Source organism: Ursus maritimus, unplaced genomic scaffold (genome assembly GCF_017311325.1).
Source record: "Ursus maritimus isolate PB19 unplaced genomic scaffold, ASM1731132v1 scaffold_14, whole genome shotgun sequence".
NCBI lineage: Eukaryota > Metazoa > Chordata > Mammalia > Carnivora > Ursidae > Ursus > Ursus maritimus.
The window spans coordinates 60,140,314-60,158,288 of NW_024423786.1; the positions used below are offsets into that span (position 1 = coordinate 60,140,314).

At 62.3% G+C, this 17,975-nt stretch overlaps 3 protein-coding genes across 4 annotated transcripts in view; 1 reads left to right on the forward strand and 2 right to left on the reverse strand.

Moving 5' to 3' along the window:
• Nucleotides 1-3,189: 3,189 nt before the first annotated feature.
• Nucleotides 3,190-7,919, forward strand: EIF5A (eukaryotic translation initiation factor 5A). Its single transcript, XM_040629940.1, has 6 exons — nt 3,190-3,364; nt 5,226-5,411; nt 6,530-6,634; nt 6,820-6,951; nt 7,034-7,107; nt 7,263-7,919. Exons 2-5 carry the CDS (start codon nt 5,247-5,249, stop codon nt 7,094-7,096), a joined length of 465 nt encoding a protein of 154 aa, XP_040485874.1. The 5' UTR covers nt 3,190-3,364; nt 5,226-5,246; the 3' UTR covers nt 7,097-7,107; nt 7,263-7,919.
• GPS2 (G protein pathway suppressor 2) lies at nt 7,671-10,845 on the reverse strand. Of its 2 annotated transcripts, none has more exons than XM_040629938.1 (11): nt 10,720-10,845; nt 10,355-10,517; nt 9,894-10,003; nt 9,705-9,817; nt 9,490-9,569; nt 9,316-9,398; nt 8,961-9,114; nt 8,794-8,883; nt 8,641-8,685; nt 8,458-8,553; nt 7,671-8,272 (listed from the first exon to the last, which is right to left on the reverse strand). In XM_040629938.1, the coding sequence occupies exons 2-11, from the start codon at nt 10,446-10,448 to the stop codon at nt 7,929-7,931; spliced, it is 1,209 nt and encodes a 402-aa protein (XP_040485872.1). In that variant the 5' UTR covers nt 10,449-10,517; nt 10,720-10,845; the 3' UTR covers nt 7,671-7,928. The 2 variants fall into 2 exon arrangements, with proteins under 2 accessions (XP_040485872.1, XP_040485873.1); XM_040629939.1 differs by having other exon boundaries at nt 8,091-8,272; nt 8,641-8,720.
• A 131-nt stretch (nt 10,846-10,976) lies between these two features.
• Nucleotides 10,977-17,975, reverse strand: part of NEURL4 (neuralized E3 ubiquitin protein ligase 4) — a 13,317-nt gene continuing 6,318 nt past the window's right edge. The window contains 22 exon segments of the mRNA XM_040629941.1: nt 10,977-11,637; nt 12,004-12,169; nt 12,250-12,362; nt 12,491-12,635; nt 12,779-12,886; nt 12,975-13,062; nt 13,171-13,350; nt 13,698-13,856; nt 14,336-14,500; nt 14,681-14,842; nt 14,928-15,026; nt 15,122-15,346; nt 15,435-15,580; nt 15,943-16,114; nt 16,166-16,194; nt 16,197-16,273; nt 16,275-16,333; nt 16,629-16,632; nt 16,696-16,774; nt 16,867-16,943; nt 17,032-17,230; nt 17,321-17,483. Of these exon segments, the coding sequence (XP_040485875.1) occupies nt 11,433-11,637; nt 12,004-12,169; nt 12,250-12,362; nt 12,491-12,635; nt 12,779-12,886; nt 12,975-13,062; nt 13,171-13,350; nt 13,698-13,856; nt 14,336-14,500; nt 14,681-14,842; nt 14,928-15,026; nt 15,122-15,346; nt 15,435-15,580; nt 15,943-16,114; nt 16,166-16,194; nt 16,197-16,273; nt 16,275-16,333; nt 16,629-16,632; nt 16,696-16,774; nt 16,867-16,943; nt 17,032-17,230; nt 17,321-17,483 (2,820 nt within the window). The 3' untranslated portion in view covers nt 10,977-11,432.

Sequence of the window (17,975 nt, forward strand, 5' to 3'; positions counted from 1 at the left end):
GAGCCCGACCCTGAGATCCATCTCACAATCCTGAGATCCTAAGCCTGAGCCAAAATCAAGAGTCAGATGCTTAACCAGCTGAGCCACCCAGGCGCCCCTACAGGATTCTTTTTGACGTGGAGACAGACTGGCCTCTTTCACACTGAAGACAAACGCACTGTGCTCTTCGGGCCGCATGGTCTTAGTCATGAGGTACATGCAGTTAATTCCCTTGCCTGATTTCAAGGTTCCTTGACTCGATTTTGTCTTTCCACTTGTATTTTCTTATAGAAAAGAAAGGAGAGAGGGACTGGCCAAAAGCAATGTTCTATTGCCCTTCGCCATTTCGATCCATTTATAGATGAGTTGATATCGCCACTCTCGTGTCATTCTATCATGAGTCTGGTTACCTTGGGCACGTGCACCTTTATGCGACAGTAAACGGATCTTTACGGTGTACCAGATATTTGCCAGGCAGAATTTTGGGAGCTGTGAACACAGTAATGAGCAAAACAGACGGGTTCCCAACCCCATACAGGTTTTATTCTAATGGGGGAAGGCCAGACGTTACCAAAGCCACGACACAAATGGATATCAACAGTATGTGGCCAAGGCTGTAATGTTTGCTACGGGAACACAGAACACGAGATGCCGACTTAGGCTGGTAGGTCAGGAAAGGTTTCCCTCAAGAAGTGACTTGACTGGCAACATAACAGGTTAAGGCTTATGGCGCTGAGGACTCCGCCCTGGATCGCGGGGACCCCACGTGCAACGCTAGGAAGGTTCTCCCAGGGACTATCTCATCGCTCTACAATCCTGTACAGTATTTTGCCTTTTTCTTTCTCTGAGTGTGTATAACTCAGTCTTCTATCAAGATGATTTGTGCCTTTTCCAGTTTGAATGGGAGTTCTTAGGGGTTGTCATCACCCGGCGTCCTCCATGATATGGTTTACATATCATGGAACTTGCGCCTGAGGTCAGCTAGGATGCTTCGCCAGCGTCCCAGGGAAACGAACCAATGAAGACGGCCACACTATGCTCAGAAGGTAGTATTGCCGTACAAACATGATAGTACTTTTTTTTCAAGTAACAGCTTTATTGGGATACAATTTGCATACCATACAATTCGATTATTTAAAGCGTGTAATTCAGTGTTTTTTAGTATCTGAAGAATGCAACCTTTGTTCCAATCAATGTTGGAACATTCTCATCACCCTAAAAGTCATCCTCTGCCCCTTTCCCTGTACCCATTAGCCGCCACCCTCCGTCTCCCCATTTCCCTCTAACCTCTCAACACGAGGCAAAACTCCATGTCCATTGGGGGGCCTGGGTGGCTCAGTGAAGTGTCTGCCTTTGGCTCAGGTCATGATCCCAGGATCCTGGGATCGAGTCCTGCATCGGGCTCCCTGCTCAGTGGGGGGCCTGCTTCTCCCTCTCCTTTTGCTGCTCCCCCTCCTTGTGCTCTCTCACTGTCAAATAAACCTTAAAAAAAAAAATAAAAATAAAACTCCATGCGCATTAACCCCACTGTCCATTCCCCTCACCCACCCCAGTGCCTGGCAGCCACCAATCTACTTTTTGCTTCAATGCATTTACTTATTCTGGATATTTCATATCAATCAAATTGTAGGATATTTCATGTCATTCAAGTCATAGGATATGTGACCTTTAGTGTCTGGCTTCTTTCCCTTAGCATGATATTTTTGAAGTTCATCCAGTTGAAGCACATATTCGTACTTCCTTTTTTGGGATTGAATAATATTCCATGACATATACAGATCCACATTTGATTTGTTGATGGGTATGTGGGTTGTTTCCATCTTTTGGCCAGCGTGAATAGCGCCGCTGTAAATACTGTCCTGCCAAGATTTGAGTACCTGTCTGTAATGATTTGGGGGCTTACACCCAGGAGTGGAGTTGTTGGGTCGTGGGGACAATACATCTGTGGGGAGAGCAAGTTTGGGCTTTACACAATGCGCCCAGGCAGTTGGGGGTTTTCGTTTTTGTTTTTTTTAAAGGAAAAGGTAGAAATTTCAGACAGTGGAGTGGAGGGAACGGGGAGTGATGGTAAAACAAACTCCGTTAACTTTTAGTTCAAGCTGGTGTTTGCAGTTCACATGGACCACGTCATGGGATGCCTCCAAGCCCAGGTATTGGGCGGCTCGTCTTTTTCTACAGCACTGTTGGAAACCTGCAAACCGGAGGGAGGAGACTACAAAGTGTTGGGGAAAGCGGCAGCTTTCTTCCCTACAAGGAGGGCCGGGGAAGTGCATCCCGAGGCACAGGTCGTCTCCTGCTTCATGGTCCTCTGCCATGACTTCGGGAACGCCAGTGGAATTTAACGCGCCACTCGTCTTTACAGAGTTCGTTCTAAGGGTGCTCGAAGACAACTGATTTGGAGACGGCAGAGAGCAGCCGGGGGTGGGGGGAGAAAGGCCACGGAAAGCTCCCGGGCGCTCAGGGGTACGGCCGCCTCTCCGGCCGCCCCAGGGAGGCAGCCGGACCGAGCGCTTCGACAAGATGGTGGCCGCCAGGCGGCCGCTCTAGCTCGCGGCTGGAACTCTATGGCACAGCCGAAGCCGGCCGCGCAGAGCGGTGAAGCTGAGATGGGCGGTAACCCGACCACACTAGCGCGCTAGGAAGTGTGAGCGGAAAGAGCACTCCCGCGCATGTGTGGAAGGGGGGGATGGGCTTTGAGACGAGGGGCCCACCCCGCAGTCCAAGTTTTCTGAAACGTGTGAGTCGTTTAAGTCCAGTTAAAGCCGAGGTGGGGCGTTCCCCAGACGCATGCGTCCTAGCCGAGACAAGCGCTACAGTGGCGTGGTCTTTTCAACGCCCGGCGTACAGACGACGTCTGAGGTGGAAGGGGCGGGCAGGATTCCCAAAACGCATGCGCTTTGAGGCCGAGGCGTTTCCTTCAGAGGGTGTGGAGTGCAGAGCTCCTCTTTGCGCAGGCGCAAGTCCTGTCTGGTAGGGCTAGTGGTCTATCACGGGAAGGGAAGAGGAGGTTGAAGGGCTTAAAAAACCGGGTGCGCCTGCGCACTGCTTACTGGTGGGAAGAGCTCTGGATTTGTGAGGGGCGGGGTCACGCATACGCGTCATTGGATGGGTAGGTGGGAGGGAGGGTGGAGCTCGGAGAGGATCTATGCGCTTGCGCAGTGCGGGGGTGGAGGGCGGAGGGGATAGATAGCACGCTTGCGCGGCTGTCACAGGGCTGCTTGGTTGGTCAGTGGGGAGTCGGCGCCTGCGTACTAAGACCCGTGTGCAGCAGCGGCGGCGGCGGTAGAGGCGGCGGTAGAGGCGGCGGCGGCGGCGGCAGCGGGCTCGGAGGCAGCGGTTGGGCTCGCGGCGAGCGGACGGGGTCGAGTCAGTGCGTTCGCGCGAGGTGAGAGCGGGCAGGGCGCGCGTGCGCGGAACCCTGGCTTGGGCCTGGGAGTGGAGGTGGAACTGCGCGAGGGTCGGGGAGGGGGCAGAGGGGAGCGGCGGCTACCGCCGCCGCCGCACAGGACTCGGTCCGCGAGCCGCCCCAGGTGCGGAGAGGCGCGGGCGCGCGCCCAGGTTGGCGCGCGGGGTGACGGTTGGGGCCGGCCGGGTGACGTTGGAGCGACGCAGGGCGGGGGACGGCGAGCCGCGAGGCCGCCACGCGGGAGAGGCCGCCGGGCGGCCACGCCGGGGCGAGGGCCGGGGGCCAGATCGGCCCGCCGGGGCGAGGAGACCTGGGCCGTTGAGAACCGGGCGCCGCGCGGCCACGTGAGGTGGGGGAGGGGGCTATTCGGTGAGAGGGCATGGGGGGGTTGGCGGCCGGCCGGGGGGGGAGGGGAGGCGGCGTGGCTTCGGCCTGGCGCGGCCTTTGAGGAGGGGGTGCCGGCGGCACCGGAAGTGTCCCGTACCGGAGGCTGCCCTCGGGGTCGGAGGCCGCATGGCCGAACGTGGACGGGGGCCGCATGGCAGCGCGGGGACCCCTCCCCCCAGCTCCCGGCCACCGGAAGCCCCAGGAGGCCACATGGTGGGCGGGAGCCGGCAACCCCCCAGCGCGGGGAGAGGTAGTCCTCGCGGGCGCCCAGGGGAGCTTGGAATTTCGGGGAGGGGGAGAAGCCTGAGGCCCGGATCCTGATCACCCCGGAGAGCCCGCTGTGGGCATATGTTAGCGCTCCCCCGCCCCATGAGCCCCTGGAGCTCTCCCCCCAACTCTGATGTGAAGTGAGGCGGCCCGCCAGGTGTAAGTAGCACTCTTCGTGCTAGGTGGCCGGAGAAACGGGGAGACCCCGGCCGATTGGACGGCAGCCCAACTCTTGGGGGTCGTGCCGACAGTGCCTTCAAGTCCCGGGTGGAGAGTTCCCCGCCGTGCTTTTCACCTTGTTACTGCCTGCCCCGCTGTGTCGGGCTTGGGAGCGCTGACGCCACCAACCCGACAGAACTTACACTACTCACTACCGCCAGCCTTTTGCTTTCGTTTTATTGTCATTCACTCCCCACTCCTCCACTTTACACTGAGCGCACAGGCCCGGCCTGAAAAGCCGACAGGACCGGTGCATCCTGGGAAAAGTGGGAGGGCCCTCGAGGAGAGGCCGGGTTCCTGGGTTCCTTTTGGGAAACGAGATGGAGGTGTTCGGCAGGGGAGAAGTTAGAAAACAACTTTACTTTCTCTCCCTCGGCTGTGTCTGCAAATGCATGTTGGAGAGGCGGGAATCCCCCAAAGAGGCCTTGTGGTTTCCTGTACCAATGAGTGGCTCGTGTGTGGATAGGGTGGGGGGTGTAACAGAGACGGGTGGGGCCCTGTCCTCCGGTCTCCACCCTCCCCTTCCCCCCCCCACGATAGCCCCGCCCTTTTGCTGGCTCATGGCTGCTCACCTAATTATAGCCCTGGTTATGTGTGGGGAAGAGGGGTGGTTGGTTTCAGTGGCAAGTAACACCTGAGTCTTTTCCTCCCGGGAATCAGGCCTTTGCCCATCTCCCAGATTGGACATCCTAACTGCCTGGAGCCTTCCTTTCCCAAACCACCCCTTTAGCTTTCATTTGGGCTAGGGGTCCAGCTTCTGTCCCCCACCACTCGGACACACACCAGTTCTTAAGTATTTGTGGTCCCAGTCAGTATTTAATCTGGGCACGTTGACTCTCTTTTAGGTGAGCGATGGAAGAAAAGCACTGGGGGTAAAATGAAGCCGTGTTTCCAGAGAGGAGTGCGGCAGATTGAGAGCTCTGCTGACCTCCATCCTGACTGACTCGGGTTCTCTTTTTGACTCTAGTTGGAATCGAAGCCTCTTAAAATGGCAGATGATTTGGACTTCGAGACAGGAGATGCAGGGGCCTCAGCCACCTTCCCAATGCAGTGCTCAGCATTACGTAAGAATGGCTTTGTGGTGCTCAAAGGCCGGCCATGTAAGATCGTGGAGATGTCTACCTCCAAGACTGGCAAGCACGGCCATGCCAAGGTTAGAACTTGACCTCTCCACATCTTGCCTTCCCCACACTTCCCACATCCGTGGGGCTCCCAGCAGCAAGCTTTTCTCAGTCCCAGCCCCCTCCGTTCCTTTAGTGCTGGCTTACTGTCCAGTTCCTTGCATTCAGCCCTGGATACCTTTCACCTGCAGCTCTCTGAGGCCTTTAGCTCTTCCTGGGTGACCCTTCCCTTTCCCCACGCTTGTGTAAAAGTCTCTTAACTTCTCTAGGTGCTCTGTTCAGCTCTTCTACTTCCTTCTTCCTACTTCTTGTCTCTCTTCCCTTGACTGTTCATTCCCGACCTCTCTCCAGGTCTAATACTGAAGGCAGCCTTTCGTGGAGGGTGCCCGTGTACCTGAGCCCTGAGTCACCTTGCTGCCCCACACTCATGCCAGCTTTCCCTTTGGATCTCTGATGCCGTGTCAGCCGAGTCTCCGCCTGCCCCCTCCCTTTGAGTTCCCTGAGCCGCCCCCTAGCTTTCTAGGATCCTAACATTCTCGCTAGCACTTAGTTAAGATTTTTCTCCCCTCCAGAACTTGACCTGGTCCATCCTTGTTGGATTTCTTAGGGTTTTTTTCCCTGGTTGGGTTTGTCTTCTGTTGGCTTGGCATTCATCCTGGCTTCCCTTCTAATGTCTAGATCCTTGTCTGTGTTCTTTCCTAGTTCGCTTGTTTCCTGTTGCATAGTTCTCCTTGAAGTTATCATTTTCTCCACTCTCTCCCTTTCTCATTCTTTCTCGTTTTCCCAAGTTGTGCGTTTTTTTATGTGGATGTCCAGACGCTCTTTCAAACGCTTTACCTGGACTCCTCCCATTCCGCAGTCTCCTTGGTCAGTGTTCCCATAGCTCAGGGTAACTGGCTGCCCCAAGCCTGCCCTACGGTTTCCCTTGTCAGTCACCCCCAACCTCAGCGGGAGTCTCTCAGCCTCCAGGTCTTGCTAGACACTTTATTCAGTACTTTTTCCTTGAGTCAATTGGCTCAATTCCACCTCCTCTGATTTTTGCCCTAACAACCTAGTCTGACTTCCCTTGCTTGTCAGGGGCACCACGCGCCTTTCTTTCTTCACCCTAGAGTTTGGTTGGGTTTCTCTTTCACATGATGCATATATACAGGTCCACCTGGTTGGTATTGACATCTTTACTGGCAAGAAATACGAAGATATCTGCCCGTCAACTCATAATATGGATGTCCCCAACATCAAAAGAAATGACTTCCAGGTACGTGGGTGGGTTAGTGGTTTGTCGGGGAGGGGGGTTAACCAGAGGGGCTTGTGCTGGGAGAGAGAGGGAGCAACAGGACGAGGGGGAGTTTGGTGTTAGCAATTTGCCACTCCTTTGTCTTCAGACCCTTTATCCTCAACCTACTTGGGCCAACCTTAGCTTCCTTCCCTCTCTGCCCCCAGCTGATTGGCATCCAGGATGGGTATCTATCACTGCTCCAGGACAGCGGGGAGGTGCGAGAGGACCTTCGTCTGCCTGAGGGAGACCTCGGCAAGGAGATTGAGCAGAAGTATGACTGTGGAGAAGAGATCCTGGTACGGTGCCCCCCACCTTGTGCCCAGCTGCACTCTGTGCTTCTTCTGAGCTCCCTTCTGACTCTCCCCTTTGCACCCCCAGATCACGGTGCTGTCTGCCATGACCGAGGAGGCAGCTGTTGCAATCAAGGCCATGGCAAAATAACTGGCTCCCAGGTGACTGTGACGCACCCCGGCCCCCGTTCTGTTGTCCACATTGAAAAGCTGCTCCAGTCCCTAATCCTCTGGGCGTCCTTCCAGGCCCCAGCATGGTCCTCACTCTCCTGGGGACGGTGTTCTCCTGTCTCACCTGGTCTCTCTCTCCTACCCAGGGTGGCGGTGGTGGCAGCAGTGATCCTCGAGCCTGCAGAGGCCCCCTCCCCCAGCCTGGCCCAGCTCTGGCCCGGCCCTCGGCTGGACGACAACACCCACACAATTTATTTGACGTTTTATTTTGGTTTTCCCCACACCCCCTCAATCTGTCGGGGAGCCCCTGCCCTTCATCCTGCTCCCTTGGCCAGGAGCGAGTGCTCCATGGCCTCGGTGAAGCTGCCCTCCTCTTCTCCCCTCGCACTACACCCCTGATTGGGGAGAGGGGCGGGTGCTGCTTGTGGTTTAGTGGTTTGTTTCTTTTTTTTGTTTTTTTGTTTTTTTTTTTTAATTCAATCTGGATTCAGAAAGCTGTGGATTCTGGCAAATGGTCCTTGTGCACTCCCCGCACTCATCCCTGCTCTGGTCTCTTGTTTTCCCATGGCCCTTGACCCCAAGCACCACCCCACAGACTGGGGACCAGCCCCCTCCCCTGCCTATGTCTCTCCCCAAAATGCCTTTAGCTGGGGAGGGAAGAGGAGGAGAGGGGAGGGGACCTGTCCCCTCCTCAGGCATCTGGGAGTGCCCTGCCCCCATGGGCTTCACCTTTTCCTGTGGGCTCTCTCCCCGACACATTTGTTTAAAATCAAACCTGAATAAAACTACAAGTTTAATATGAAGGCCCCAACTCAGTTGCTTCTTTGAATTAAATGGGTAAGACTAGAATGTAAAGTTAGAAACCATGGACGCTGAACTTTGCTGCTGAGTTCGTTACCCACCCATTGTCCTCCTGGGACCTGCCCACCACCCTGTACCCTCCATACAGCCAGAGAGGGAGGCAACACAGCAGCCAGGGGGGGTGGCAGGTAGATTTTATTGGACTGGTACACACCAGGGGCCCTCACCCGTGGCAGGGGCTGGGGGTGAGCTTGAAGATAAAATCTGATGATCACTTGTGGTAGAATCGTGGGTTCTGGCTGTGCTGGATGAAGGGGAGCCGAGGGCCAGGCTGGCTGGTAGCTGCAAAGCCCGACTGGTGGTGGTGGAAGGGGGGCTCTGTTGGTGTGCGCCCTCCCCCTCAATCCACACTGGTACTCCCAACCGCCACCACCCACCCCCAGAGAGCCGGAAAAGGAGGGGTGGGGGGCCGCCTCTCCTACCCAGTCCTGTTTTCCCTGGAAGCGCAGGGCTTCAGACGGGTGGGATTCCCATCCTTACCTTTCCTGCTGGCTGCATCTGCACAGGGAGCTGGGGAGAGGCAAGGAGTCCAGGGGCTGGATGCAGAGCTTGGGGATGCATGGGGCGCAGGGAGGACTGCGGAGAAGAGAGTCAGGACCTGAGGCAGCCCGGGGCGCCCCTTGGCATAGCACTGCCCCTGACCTCCCGAGACTCCATACTCACGGAGTCTGAGAAACCGGTCTGCTGGTTGGCGTGTTCCATCTGCTTCTGTAAGGACAGGGCACCGCCAGGCTGGAGGAAGCCTAGGGAGGGAGGGGCGTGCTGCATGAGCAGAGCACGGGAAAGGGAGGTGGGGGGCACGAGGGGCGGCCTCACCTGTCTGGGCGGGCTGGAAGTGGCCGTGCACGGCGTAGGGCTGGGGCTGCGGCTGTGACAGGTACTGCACTGCCGGGAACGCTGAAGGCGCTGAGGAAGGCAGGGCCACAGGCGGTCGGCCTCCTCCCGCTCTCGAAGGAAGTGCCCCCCGCTCTCCCCCCACTCACCTCTGAGCTGCTGGCTGGGGCTATAGGCCGGCTGCGTGGGTCCGTAGTGGGGTGGGGGCTGGGCGGTCCCATAGGCACCGCCAGGGCTGCCTTGGAATTGACCGTGCTCCGGGGTCCCCGCGAAAGCAGCCGCCGAGCCCACGTAGTGCCGCGTCTGCGGAGGGAGGAGCGCTCACTGCTGCTGTAAACTCCTCCAGAGCAAACCCCAAGCGCCTCGCGTATGCCCCATTTTCAACCATACGGTAAAGCATCACACAACGTTCGCGACTCCAGCGCTCGTTTCACGAAGGCGCCTGGGTCTGCGGGGAAGTAGCTGGGAAAACCCGTGCATTCCGCACCCAGTCCTACTCCTTACTGTAAGCACTTGGGGTCCGAACATCTGTTTGGCCCTGTCGGCCGCCATGAGGGTGCCCGGGCGACTGTGCCCTCCAGGGCTCCCTAGACGGGGAGAGGGGCTTCGTGAGGCTGAAGCGGGGAGCTGCAACCCCCAGCAGGGCGCGTTCTAACCCGCGCGGCCCTCGTGTCTCACCCTGCATGCTGAGGAGGTGAGTGCCTGTGTGCACCGTCAGGCTCTGCGGGTACGCGGCTGAGGTCAGAGTGGTCAGGTCGCTGTGGTGGAAGGCAAGCAGGGCAAAATCAAGGACAAGGACAAGTGCCCCCTCTTCTTCCATCAGACACCCATCTGTTGTTACCCGATCCCAGTTTCATTCTGCCCCGATTTTATTTTTAGCTCTCCAATCCCACCTCTGCTCCTTTCGCCTCCGTTTCTCTTCCTCGTGTAAAACTTTCTTGAGCTGCAGGAAGAGCTGGTGCTTCTCTTCCTGCAGGGCCAATAGCTTCTCCTGCAGCTTCAGGATCTGCGAAGGGAGAGGAGAGGAGCTGAAGACAGGAGCCAACGGAGGAAAGAGCTGGGACAGATCAAGCGCCGCTTACTTGTTCCTTGGTCTCCTCTAGTGACATTCTCTCCTCCATCTCCTTTTTCTTCCTCCTTTCCTGCTCTTCCTTCATCTTCTGTTCCATCATCTTGTCCACCTCTTCTTCCTCTGGAGAAAGAGGCAGAATAGGAAGACCACGGGTGGTTAGAATACTAGAATGTCAGAGACTGAGGACCTGCAAAACCCGGTTATCACAATGCTCCCTCTGCCCCCTCGGTAACCGCTCTTTCTCTGCGGAGGGGACAGGGAGGGAGGATCTCTTAGGTGCTCTCCAAGGTCCTTCCCGACCCAAGGGTTCTGGAGCTCAGTCCCGGCCTCCAGCTCCCACCGCCGGTGGGGCCGTCCCGTCCCATCCCTCCTCCGCGCGGCCGCGGCGCGCTGTTCCGCCCGTGGTGGGGGCCGGCCCCGGCGGAGCGCTGCCGCCCTGGGCCGTGTGTCCTCCCGCTCGGGCCCGCTCACCCTGCCGCTTGCGCTCCCGCTCCATCATGATGTGCCGGTGCAACGCCCGGGCCATGGCGTTGGAAAGCTTGGGGCGCTCCAGGAGCGCGGGCATGGTGCTGCCGGGGGCGCTCGGGCCGTGGGCGCCCGGCTCTGTCACGGACTGCCAGACTTCGGACCGGGCCTACCGGGAGGCGGGCGCTTAGGGGGGTCGCGCCGGGCGGGCCGAGGCGGAAGGCCGCCCGCCGCCGCCGCCCGGGTCACGTGCCCGGCGCCCGCCACCCCCCGCCTCCCCCCGGCCGACCCCGGGTGCTCCGCGTGCGCCGGCGGGCAGGGGTCTCCGGCCTCGGCGTCGCCCGCCCCCCGCCCCGCCGGCCCCTCCCTACCCGCCTTCGCTGCGCTGTCTCCGCAGCCCCTGCGCGCCTCGGCCGCGCGTCACATCCGGCCGCCGGGCCGACTCCTTCCGGAGCCGGGGCGGCCGGCGGCCTCGCGGGTCGGGCACAGGGAAGGGCGGAAGCGGCCGCGACGGGTGCCGGGGGCGGCCAAACCCCGTCGGCGCGCCCGGCGCCCCCAGCGGGGCGGGCCCGGGGCTGGTCGGGGAGGGCTGCGCGAGAGAGACAGAGAGAGGCCGAGGCGCGCGCTCCGGGACGGCGTTTATTGGCTCCTTGGAAACCCGCGTCCGTAACAACTGTACAGAGGCCCACCTTCCCCGCGCCCGCCCTCCCCTCTCCGCCCGGCGGCCCGGGAAGCGGCGGCGGCTCGGGGCGGGGCGCGGGGGTCCGGGGAGGCTCCTTGGGATTCACAGTAACAGGAACGAAAACGGAAATAAATTAAGTGATACGGGGGAGGGAGTCCAGGGAGTCGTGTTCCCCAAGTCAGTGCATGAGGGGGGCCGCCGCCCCGAGGCGGACTGAGCCCGGCTGCGGCTGCCCCGCCGGGGACGTGCGCCCTGCACGCGGAGATGCGCTCCCCTTCCAGCGGCGCGGCGGGCGGGCTCCGGGCGCATCCGCCGACGCGGCGGGGGTGCTGAGACGGGGCCGTGGTCACGCAGAGTCCGCGGGCCGAGGCCCCACTGTGCTTGTCGTCGAGACGCCGGTCCTTACTCCACCCGCACCAGCAGGGCATAGAGGAGCGTGGCCCCCTTCTCCTTGGTTACCCACTCGAGTTCAGCTGGGCTGAAGTGGGGGTCGGGAGGTTCTCGGAGGGCGGCCGAAGGGGGCCCGGGGGTGTAGGAGCCGGGGCGCACGCACACCTGGAACGCCACCTGGGCCTGGTGCGTCCGCTGGGACTTGGGGTCCCGGAATCTGTCCGGCAAGAAGCAAAAAGCCGGCCGTGAGGAACTCAGGCGCCCTCCACCCCGTGCTACCTGCACCACGGCTCCCGCCTTTGGGGTCACCCCCGCCTTCCAGGGTGGCCGGGCTCTGGCGGCCCTCCCAGCTTGCCGCCGTGTTCCCCCGGCGCCCGCTCCCTGGCTTCCTTCTCCAGGCCTCTGCTCAAACCTTATTCAGGATGGCCACCCTGACCACCCTCCAAGCGCGCATGTGACCCACTGCGTCCCACGCTACTGTATTTCCATAGTACTAGTCACCTTCCAAGCTAAACGTTCTAGGGTGTCACGGTGGGAACATGGACGGCAAGCCAGAGACCCCAGCCCCGCCCCGTGTACTCACTGCACTTTGGACGCCAGGGTCTCGGCCCCAGCATACTGGAGGGAGGGGGAGAGCAACACTGGAGGGGGCTGCTCCTCCCGCGGGGGTGCGCAGTTCTCGCCAGGCTCCTCAAACCCTACCCCAGGCTCTCCTTTCAAGGGCCGGCAGCTCAGGATGGAGGCGGTGCCTGCGGGGAGAGCCAGGTCAGGGCCGCCCTCCTGGGGCCCAGGCCCTGCGGCCCTGCCTCTGCCCCCATCCCGGTGGTACCTGCTCCCAGCTCCCCTCGGTCCAGCACCCTCCGGACGGCTGCCACATTGCTCCCATGATACGCCATGTGCCACTTCTTGGTCAGTGTCCCAGCTTCCAGGCGGGGATTCACCCTAGGACAGACCCAGGGCACACTGGACACAGCTGGCTCCCCGACATCACTCCCTCAGCTGCCAAGTCCAACGCATGCTCCCGGGAGCCTCCCCGTCAGGGGGGAAGGGAGGCACCGCCCCTCCCGTACCTGAGGTTGAACCTGCACCAGCCCAACGGCAGAGCGTACTCCCGAGGGGGCTCCCCACGGCGCCTGTGGGCCTCGTCCCCTCGAAGCTTCCGGCAAGACTCACAGTAGCACAGGCTCCGCTTTGGCGGGGGCATGAAATAATCCTCTGCAGGAAAGCGAGGGGTGGTCTGGCTGCTGTGGCTCCCGCCCCGGGGCTCCGCCACACGGCCCCCTTCCCGCTGGGCCCTCGGGGTCTGGGCACAGCCCGGCCCCAGGAAGCGCGGCGGGACTGGAGGGCTGCGGACTCACCAGGAAGCAACAGCAGTTCTTGGAAGCGGGAGCAGAGGCTGTGGTACTCGCAGCTCTTGAGAGGGCTGGCGGCAGGCAGCGGGCCCCAGCACACGCTCTCCTTGATGCCTGCGAGGGCACAGGGGGGCAGGGTCACAGCAGCTGGCGCTGTGGGACAGGGCGGGGCCGGGCCCCTGGGGGCTGGGGGCTGCCTCACCGTCCACCATGTCCGCTTTCTCCATGTCACCCTGGGTTCCACCACTCTTCCCGCTGGTAGCCCCTGGTTCAGGACTCACGATTGTCACCTGCAGGGGAGGGCGGGATGAGGATGACCCAGCCCCCAGGGCCTGCCGACGCCCTCCCACACCACGGAGTGCCTGGCGCCCCCTCCACCCTGCCTCCGTCCCGCTAACCTGCTCACACTGCCCGTAGAGGTCCACGAGCGCGTGACAGGGCTGGGGGACGTCGGGCACAGCCACGCCCTGGTCCATGCCGTTGACGTGCAGATGCAGCCCACCCGAGCTGTCCAGCCGCAGTCCCAGGACGGTGCCTTCCGGACACGTGTCCAGATTTGGCCCAAACTTCTCACAGATCTGGGAGGAGACACCTACTGTCTTCCCAGAGATCAGACTCCCGCCAGCAGCGGCCACGCCGGACCTTCTCTCGGTTTCCGGTTGCCTGAGCCTGGGCTTTGCCTCCCCGCTCTCCCCACCCCCAGCTCCCCATGCCACATTCTCAACGGCAAGGACGTAGGAGGCTGTGATAAGCCGGAGAGTCCAGACACCGACGTGCTCTTGATCACCTGCTATGGGGGGCTACCCGCACGGCCCCTTGATACCTGTGACCCCACCACCAGGGCTGGGTGCCCCTCTTCTCCCTTTGGGCCAGCCCCTCCCGACTCGAGTCCTGGCCCTGGCCCTTCCCTCTGCTCCCCACCCACCTTGAGACCGTTGTGGAAGATACCACGACCCCGTAGCAGCCAGGCCGCCCGCTTGAGGGCACAGGCAGAAGCAGGGAAGTTGAGCCTCTCGGGGGGGCAGGTGATGACTCCCAGAACCAGGGAAGATGTCCACTGTCGGTTCAGGAAGTCTATCCTCACCTGGGGGAAAAGGCGACTACTCCCCGGTCACGGCCCCCTGGCAAGAGGCCACCCACCCAGCAGCGCCGGGCTCCCTAACCCAGCCAGGGAGGGATGCTGGCCCTTCTGAGGCTGGAGAGAGCGCAAACTCCAAATTCACTAGTTTCCTTCCGTTTCAGCCTTGGTCCTGTTGTTGCCTGGGTAAGGGTTCCTGTAAGTCTCCCTCCTCTGGAAGGCCCTCTTGGCAGCCACATGTAGGACCCGGCATCTTTCTCGGGACCCCCAGCCCCTCCCCGTTGCTCCCCTCCCCAGTCCCGGGGGCGGGGGGGGCTTCCTGACGATCGATCTACAAATCCCACCTCAGGGTACGACCAAAGCCCAGTAAGCTCATCCAGGGGCTTGCCTCCACTCTGTCCTCACATGGGGAGGGGTTTCTCCAGGAGGGTTGGCCCTGGGTGACCCCGAGCAGGGGGAGCCGCGGAGGAGGAGGCGAGGCCCACCTGGACCAGCAGCTGGGGCACCAGGGGCTGGTTGACGACGACGATGCCCTGATTGTAGCTGGCCACCCGCGTAGCCGTCCGGTTCCCGTTGGACAGGAGGATGTTCTTCCCGTGGTTCTCCAGGAACTCGAGGGCCGTGGGCATAACGGCCACTTGATTCTGGCCCTGGTATGGTAGACAGACAGAGCTGCTGGGGCTGCCCCTGCGAGGCCCAAGCCACCCCCTTGGCATTTTACACAGGGCTTGCGTCTACGCCTCTGTCCACCCAGGGCGGACTCAGAGAACCCCAGAGCACCCCGGTGTCCACAGGGTGGACATCCCCTGCGCCCCACCGTGGCCTCTCACCCTCAGGCCGTGCTCCTCCCCGTCGTTGTCTTCCTCGCCCTCACTGCCAGTGTCCGAGCTGGGAGACGGCGGCTGGGTGCCCTCCGGCTCCTCCAGCCTCGTGGAGCTCACGACAGACACGCTCCGCACCGGCCCGTAGAGATCCAGCACAGCCCACACGTTCTGGGGGCACACACGACGCAGGAGGCAGAGGTCCGTGGAAGGCCTCGAGCCCGCCGCCCAAACCCAAGAACTGTCTCGGACCTACCTTGGCGATGCCGGTGGCTGCGGGCCCCATGTCCTCTCCATCCACCAGGACGTGCATCGTGTCATCTGCGCCCCGACGGATGCCCACCCGGCTCCCCACCTAGGACCGAGGGGAGACAAGCAGAGGAGCTCAGCCACGTCTCCCCGCCACGCCCGCTCCCGCTTCCACCGCGCCTCGGGAGCCGGCTGCCTCACCCCCAGCCTCTCGAGGTTCCGGCCGTAGTTCATCCTCTGGAGGTGCCCGTCGCGCCTCACTTCACAGCTGGACACCATCCAGGTGGTCTTCGTCCGGAGCTCCGGGAGGGAGGGGGGCAGCCCCGGGCCCCCGCCTGCGCCGGGCCCCATCTCCCCGGGCGCCAGTGTGGTCAGCCCGAGCCGCAGGGAGCCCGCCCACTTCTCGTCCAGCTCCTCCACCTTCACCTGAGGGAGAGACGGCACAGCCGCTGCCGCGGGCGCGGGGCGCGGACGGGCAGCAGCCCGGGCCCAGGGCGGAGGGCCCAGCGCCCACCTCAAAGACCTCCTCTGGCTTGAGCTCCTTAGTGCTGAAGACGAGGCCGTGAGCGTAGCCGGCCGCGCGCACCGCCCTCGTGCCGTCCTCCTCCAGGGTCACGTTCTTGCCACAGGTGCTGTGGAACCGGTGAGCCACGCCGGCCACTGTGGAGAGACGGTACCACAGGAAGGGGTGGCATTGAGGCCACAGGCTTCAGGAGGGACAGGGAGCAGAGCTTTCGAGTGAAACAGGAAATCGCCCTAAAGGCCCATTTTGCCGTCACTCCTCCGACGCCTTTCCCCGCAGCCAGACCCGCTCCCGAAGCCCACGTGCCCAGCTTCCGGCGTCCGGGTGCGGCGGCAGGGGAGCCCCCTCCCCCATTCCCGGGGGCTTCGGACCCTGGCTTGTTCCCTGCCCTCCGTCTGCAGCTGCCTGGGCGGCCTTGTCCTTGAACAGCTATCCCCCGCCCCGCCCGGGGACACTGCGTCCCTCAGGCCCACAGCACACAAGCAGGGCCCAGCCGAACCTGGGGAGTGCAGGGGGAAGGACTTCTCGGTGGCGGTGTTGCTGGTCGCCAGGCTGTTGTCCATGGGGCCGGTGGCACTGGTGATGGACACCTGGACACACTGGCCGTACAGGTCCACCACCGCATACACCTCTGCGTGCAGAAGGAGGGCGTCAGAGGCCGGACGGCCCGGCTGGCTGGCGTGAGGCTGGCAGGCCGAAAGCCAGCGAGCAGTCACCTTTACCCGAGGCAAGCCTGAGCAGGCGGCGCCTGGTCCTGGCCGTCGATGAAGTAGTGCAGGTCGCTCTTGGCGGTACGCATCATCCCAATGCTGCGCCCGTGCTCCAGCGCCCAGGTCGCAGCCATAGTTGCTGGGCGCATCTGTTCCCCGTCCCTGCATGATGGCCGCGTCCTGCAGGGGCGACAGCAGGGGCGCTGAGCCCCCGGCTCCCCACGCAGGCCCCCGCGCTCCCTCCTCGTCAGAACCTTCCAGGCCCCGGACCGGCATGTTGATCCGGGTGGGAGGCCCAGTGCTGTCTCCTACGCCTCTGGGATCCCCCCGAGGAAAGCAGGGGCTCCCCTCCGAGGAGAGAAGGCTGGGCGGCTGGGGGTGCGCGGTGACGTGGGAGGGCCTCCCAGAATCAAAGGGAAGGGGCAGCCAGAGCCCTCAGGCCTGTCGTCGTCCAGGGCCACCGCAGGCCCCAAACCCCGCTTCCCGCATGCGTGCCCGCCCCACCCAGCCCTGCGGGCCGGCCCCAGAGCCGGCAGCCGAACCTGAGCATCCACGTGTCGTAGTCGATGTCCGTCATGGTGTTGGGGAATTCGAGGTCCTCCGGCCGAATAGCGGTCACTCCTGGCAGGAGGCAGGGGCAGGTCAGAGCCGAGCCCCCCGCAGCAGGCAGGCCGCGGCCCCCTGGCACACACAAGCTCGCACGCGCCCCTCACCAGCCTCGATGGAGCCTGACCAGCGGTCCACCATCTTCTGAATGACGATCTCAAACAGCTCTCCGTCCCGCAGGGCCCTGCCAGGACAGCGGCAGTCAGCCAGGCCCCGCGTGGCGGCTGAGGCCGGGCAGCAGGAGGCCGGGGCCGCGCCAGCGCGACACTGACCGGTTGGAGATGACGATGGCGTCGTTGAACTCGCTGCGGCAGTTGTGCCGGAGCGCGGTGCGGCCCCCGTTGGTGATGACGGCGTTGCTGCCATGCAGCTGGTGGAAGCGCAGGTCGGAGCCCCCGGCCCCCGACGACGGGGAGCTGGGCGACACCTGGTTGTTCCCTTCGGGGAGTGGCTCGGGCACCGGCGGCACCTCTGGGAGGCAGTCATCAGCCGTGAGGCCTCCGGGGGTCTCCGAGGCCCCCCCAAGGCCGCCCCAGCCCCCAGCCCCGGCCCGGCCCTCACCCACGTCGTCCACGATGGTGGCCTGGGCCGCCTGGCCATACAGGTCGACGACAGCGTAGACGCCCGGGGGCACGTTCCAGGCCGCAGGGCCCTGAGTCATCCCGTTGACAAAGAAGTGCAGAGTCCCGTCCTCCCGCCGCACCACGCCCACCGTGTCCCCTGCCTTGGAGGAAGGGGGGCTGGAGTGAGGAGTCAGGCAGAGTTCCCGTGAGGGCTGGTCCTAAGCCGCCCCGCCGTGCCCACCCCTGCTCGCCAAGGCCCAGCGGTACCCCGCGCTCCCACCTTGAGGCGGTCCAGGTTGTGACCGTATTCGTCCAAGATGGTCGTCCCGTTGTGCATCACCCCGTTCCCAGTCATCATCCAGGTTCCTAGGGGGACAGGGAGCGGCAGAGGGCGTGAGCGGGAACCAGGGCTCCGCTCCTTTATACGGCAGTCCCCACGCCCCTCCCCAAAGCCGCTGGCCCGGCCTGCCCTGTCTGACGGCCAGCTTTCTTCCCAGGGCCGGGCAAGAAAACTCTGCAGGTCCCACACCCCACAAGCCCCATCCACGTGGCTCAGTGCTCAGCCCCCGAACCAGTCGTCACGAGCAGGACCAGTAAAGACAGAGCTGGGGACCAAGTGCCAGGGCTCTGGGGGCAGCTTCCTCCCTGGGACC

Coding starts and splice junctions, on each gene's coding strand:
- EIF5A (XM_040629940.1), top strand. CDS start 5,247: ATGGCAGATGATTTGGACTTCGAGACAGGAGATGCAGGGGCCTCAGCC. Junction 5,412..6,529: donor GCAAGCACGGCCATGCCAAG/GTTAGAACTTGA, acceptor GCATATATACAG/GTCCACCTGGTTGGTATTGA. Junction 6,635..6,819: donor TCAAAAGAAATGACTTCCAG/GTACGTGGGTGG, acceptor CTCTGCCCCCAG/CTGATTGGCATCCAGGATGG.
- GPS2 (XM_040629938.1), bottom strand. CDS start 10,448: ATGCCCGCGCTCCTGGAGCGCCCCAAGCTTTCCAACGCCATGGCCCGG. Junction 9,818..9,893: donor TAGAGGAGACCAAGGAACAA/GTAAGCGGCGCT, acceptor CTCCCTTCGCAG/ATCCTGAAGCTGCAGGAGAA. Junction 9,115..9,315: donor TCGGACCCCAAGTGCTTACA/GTAAGGAGTAGG, acceptor CTCCCTCCGCAG/ACGCGGCACTACGTGGGCTC.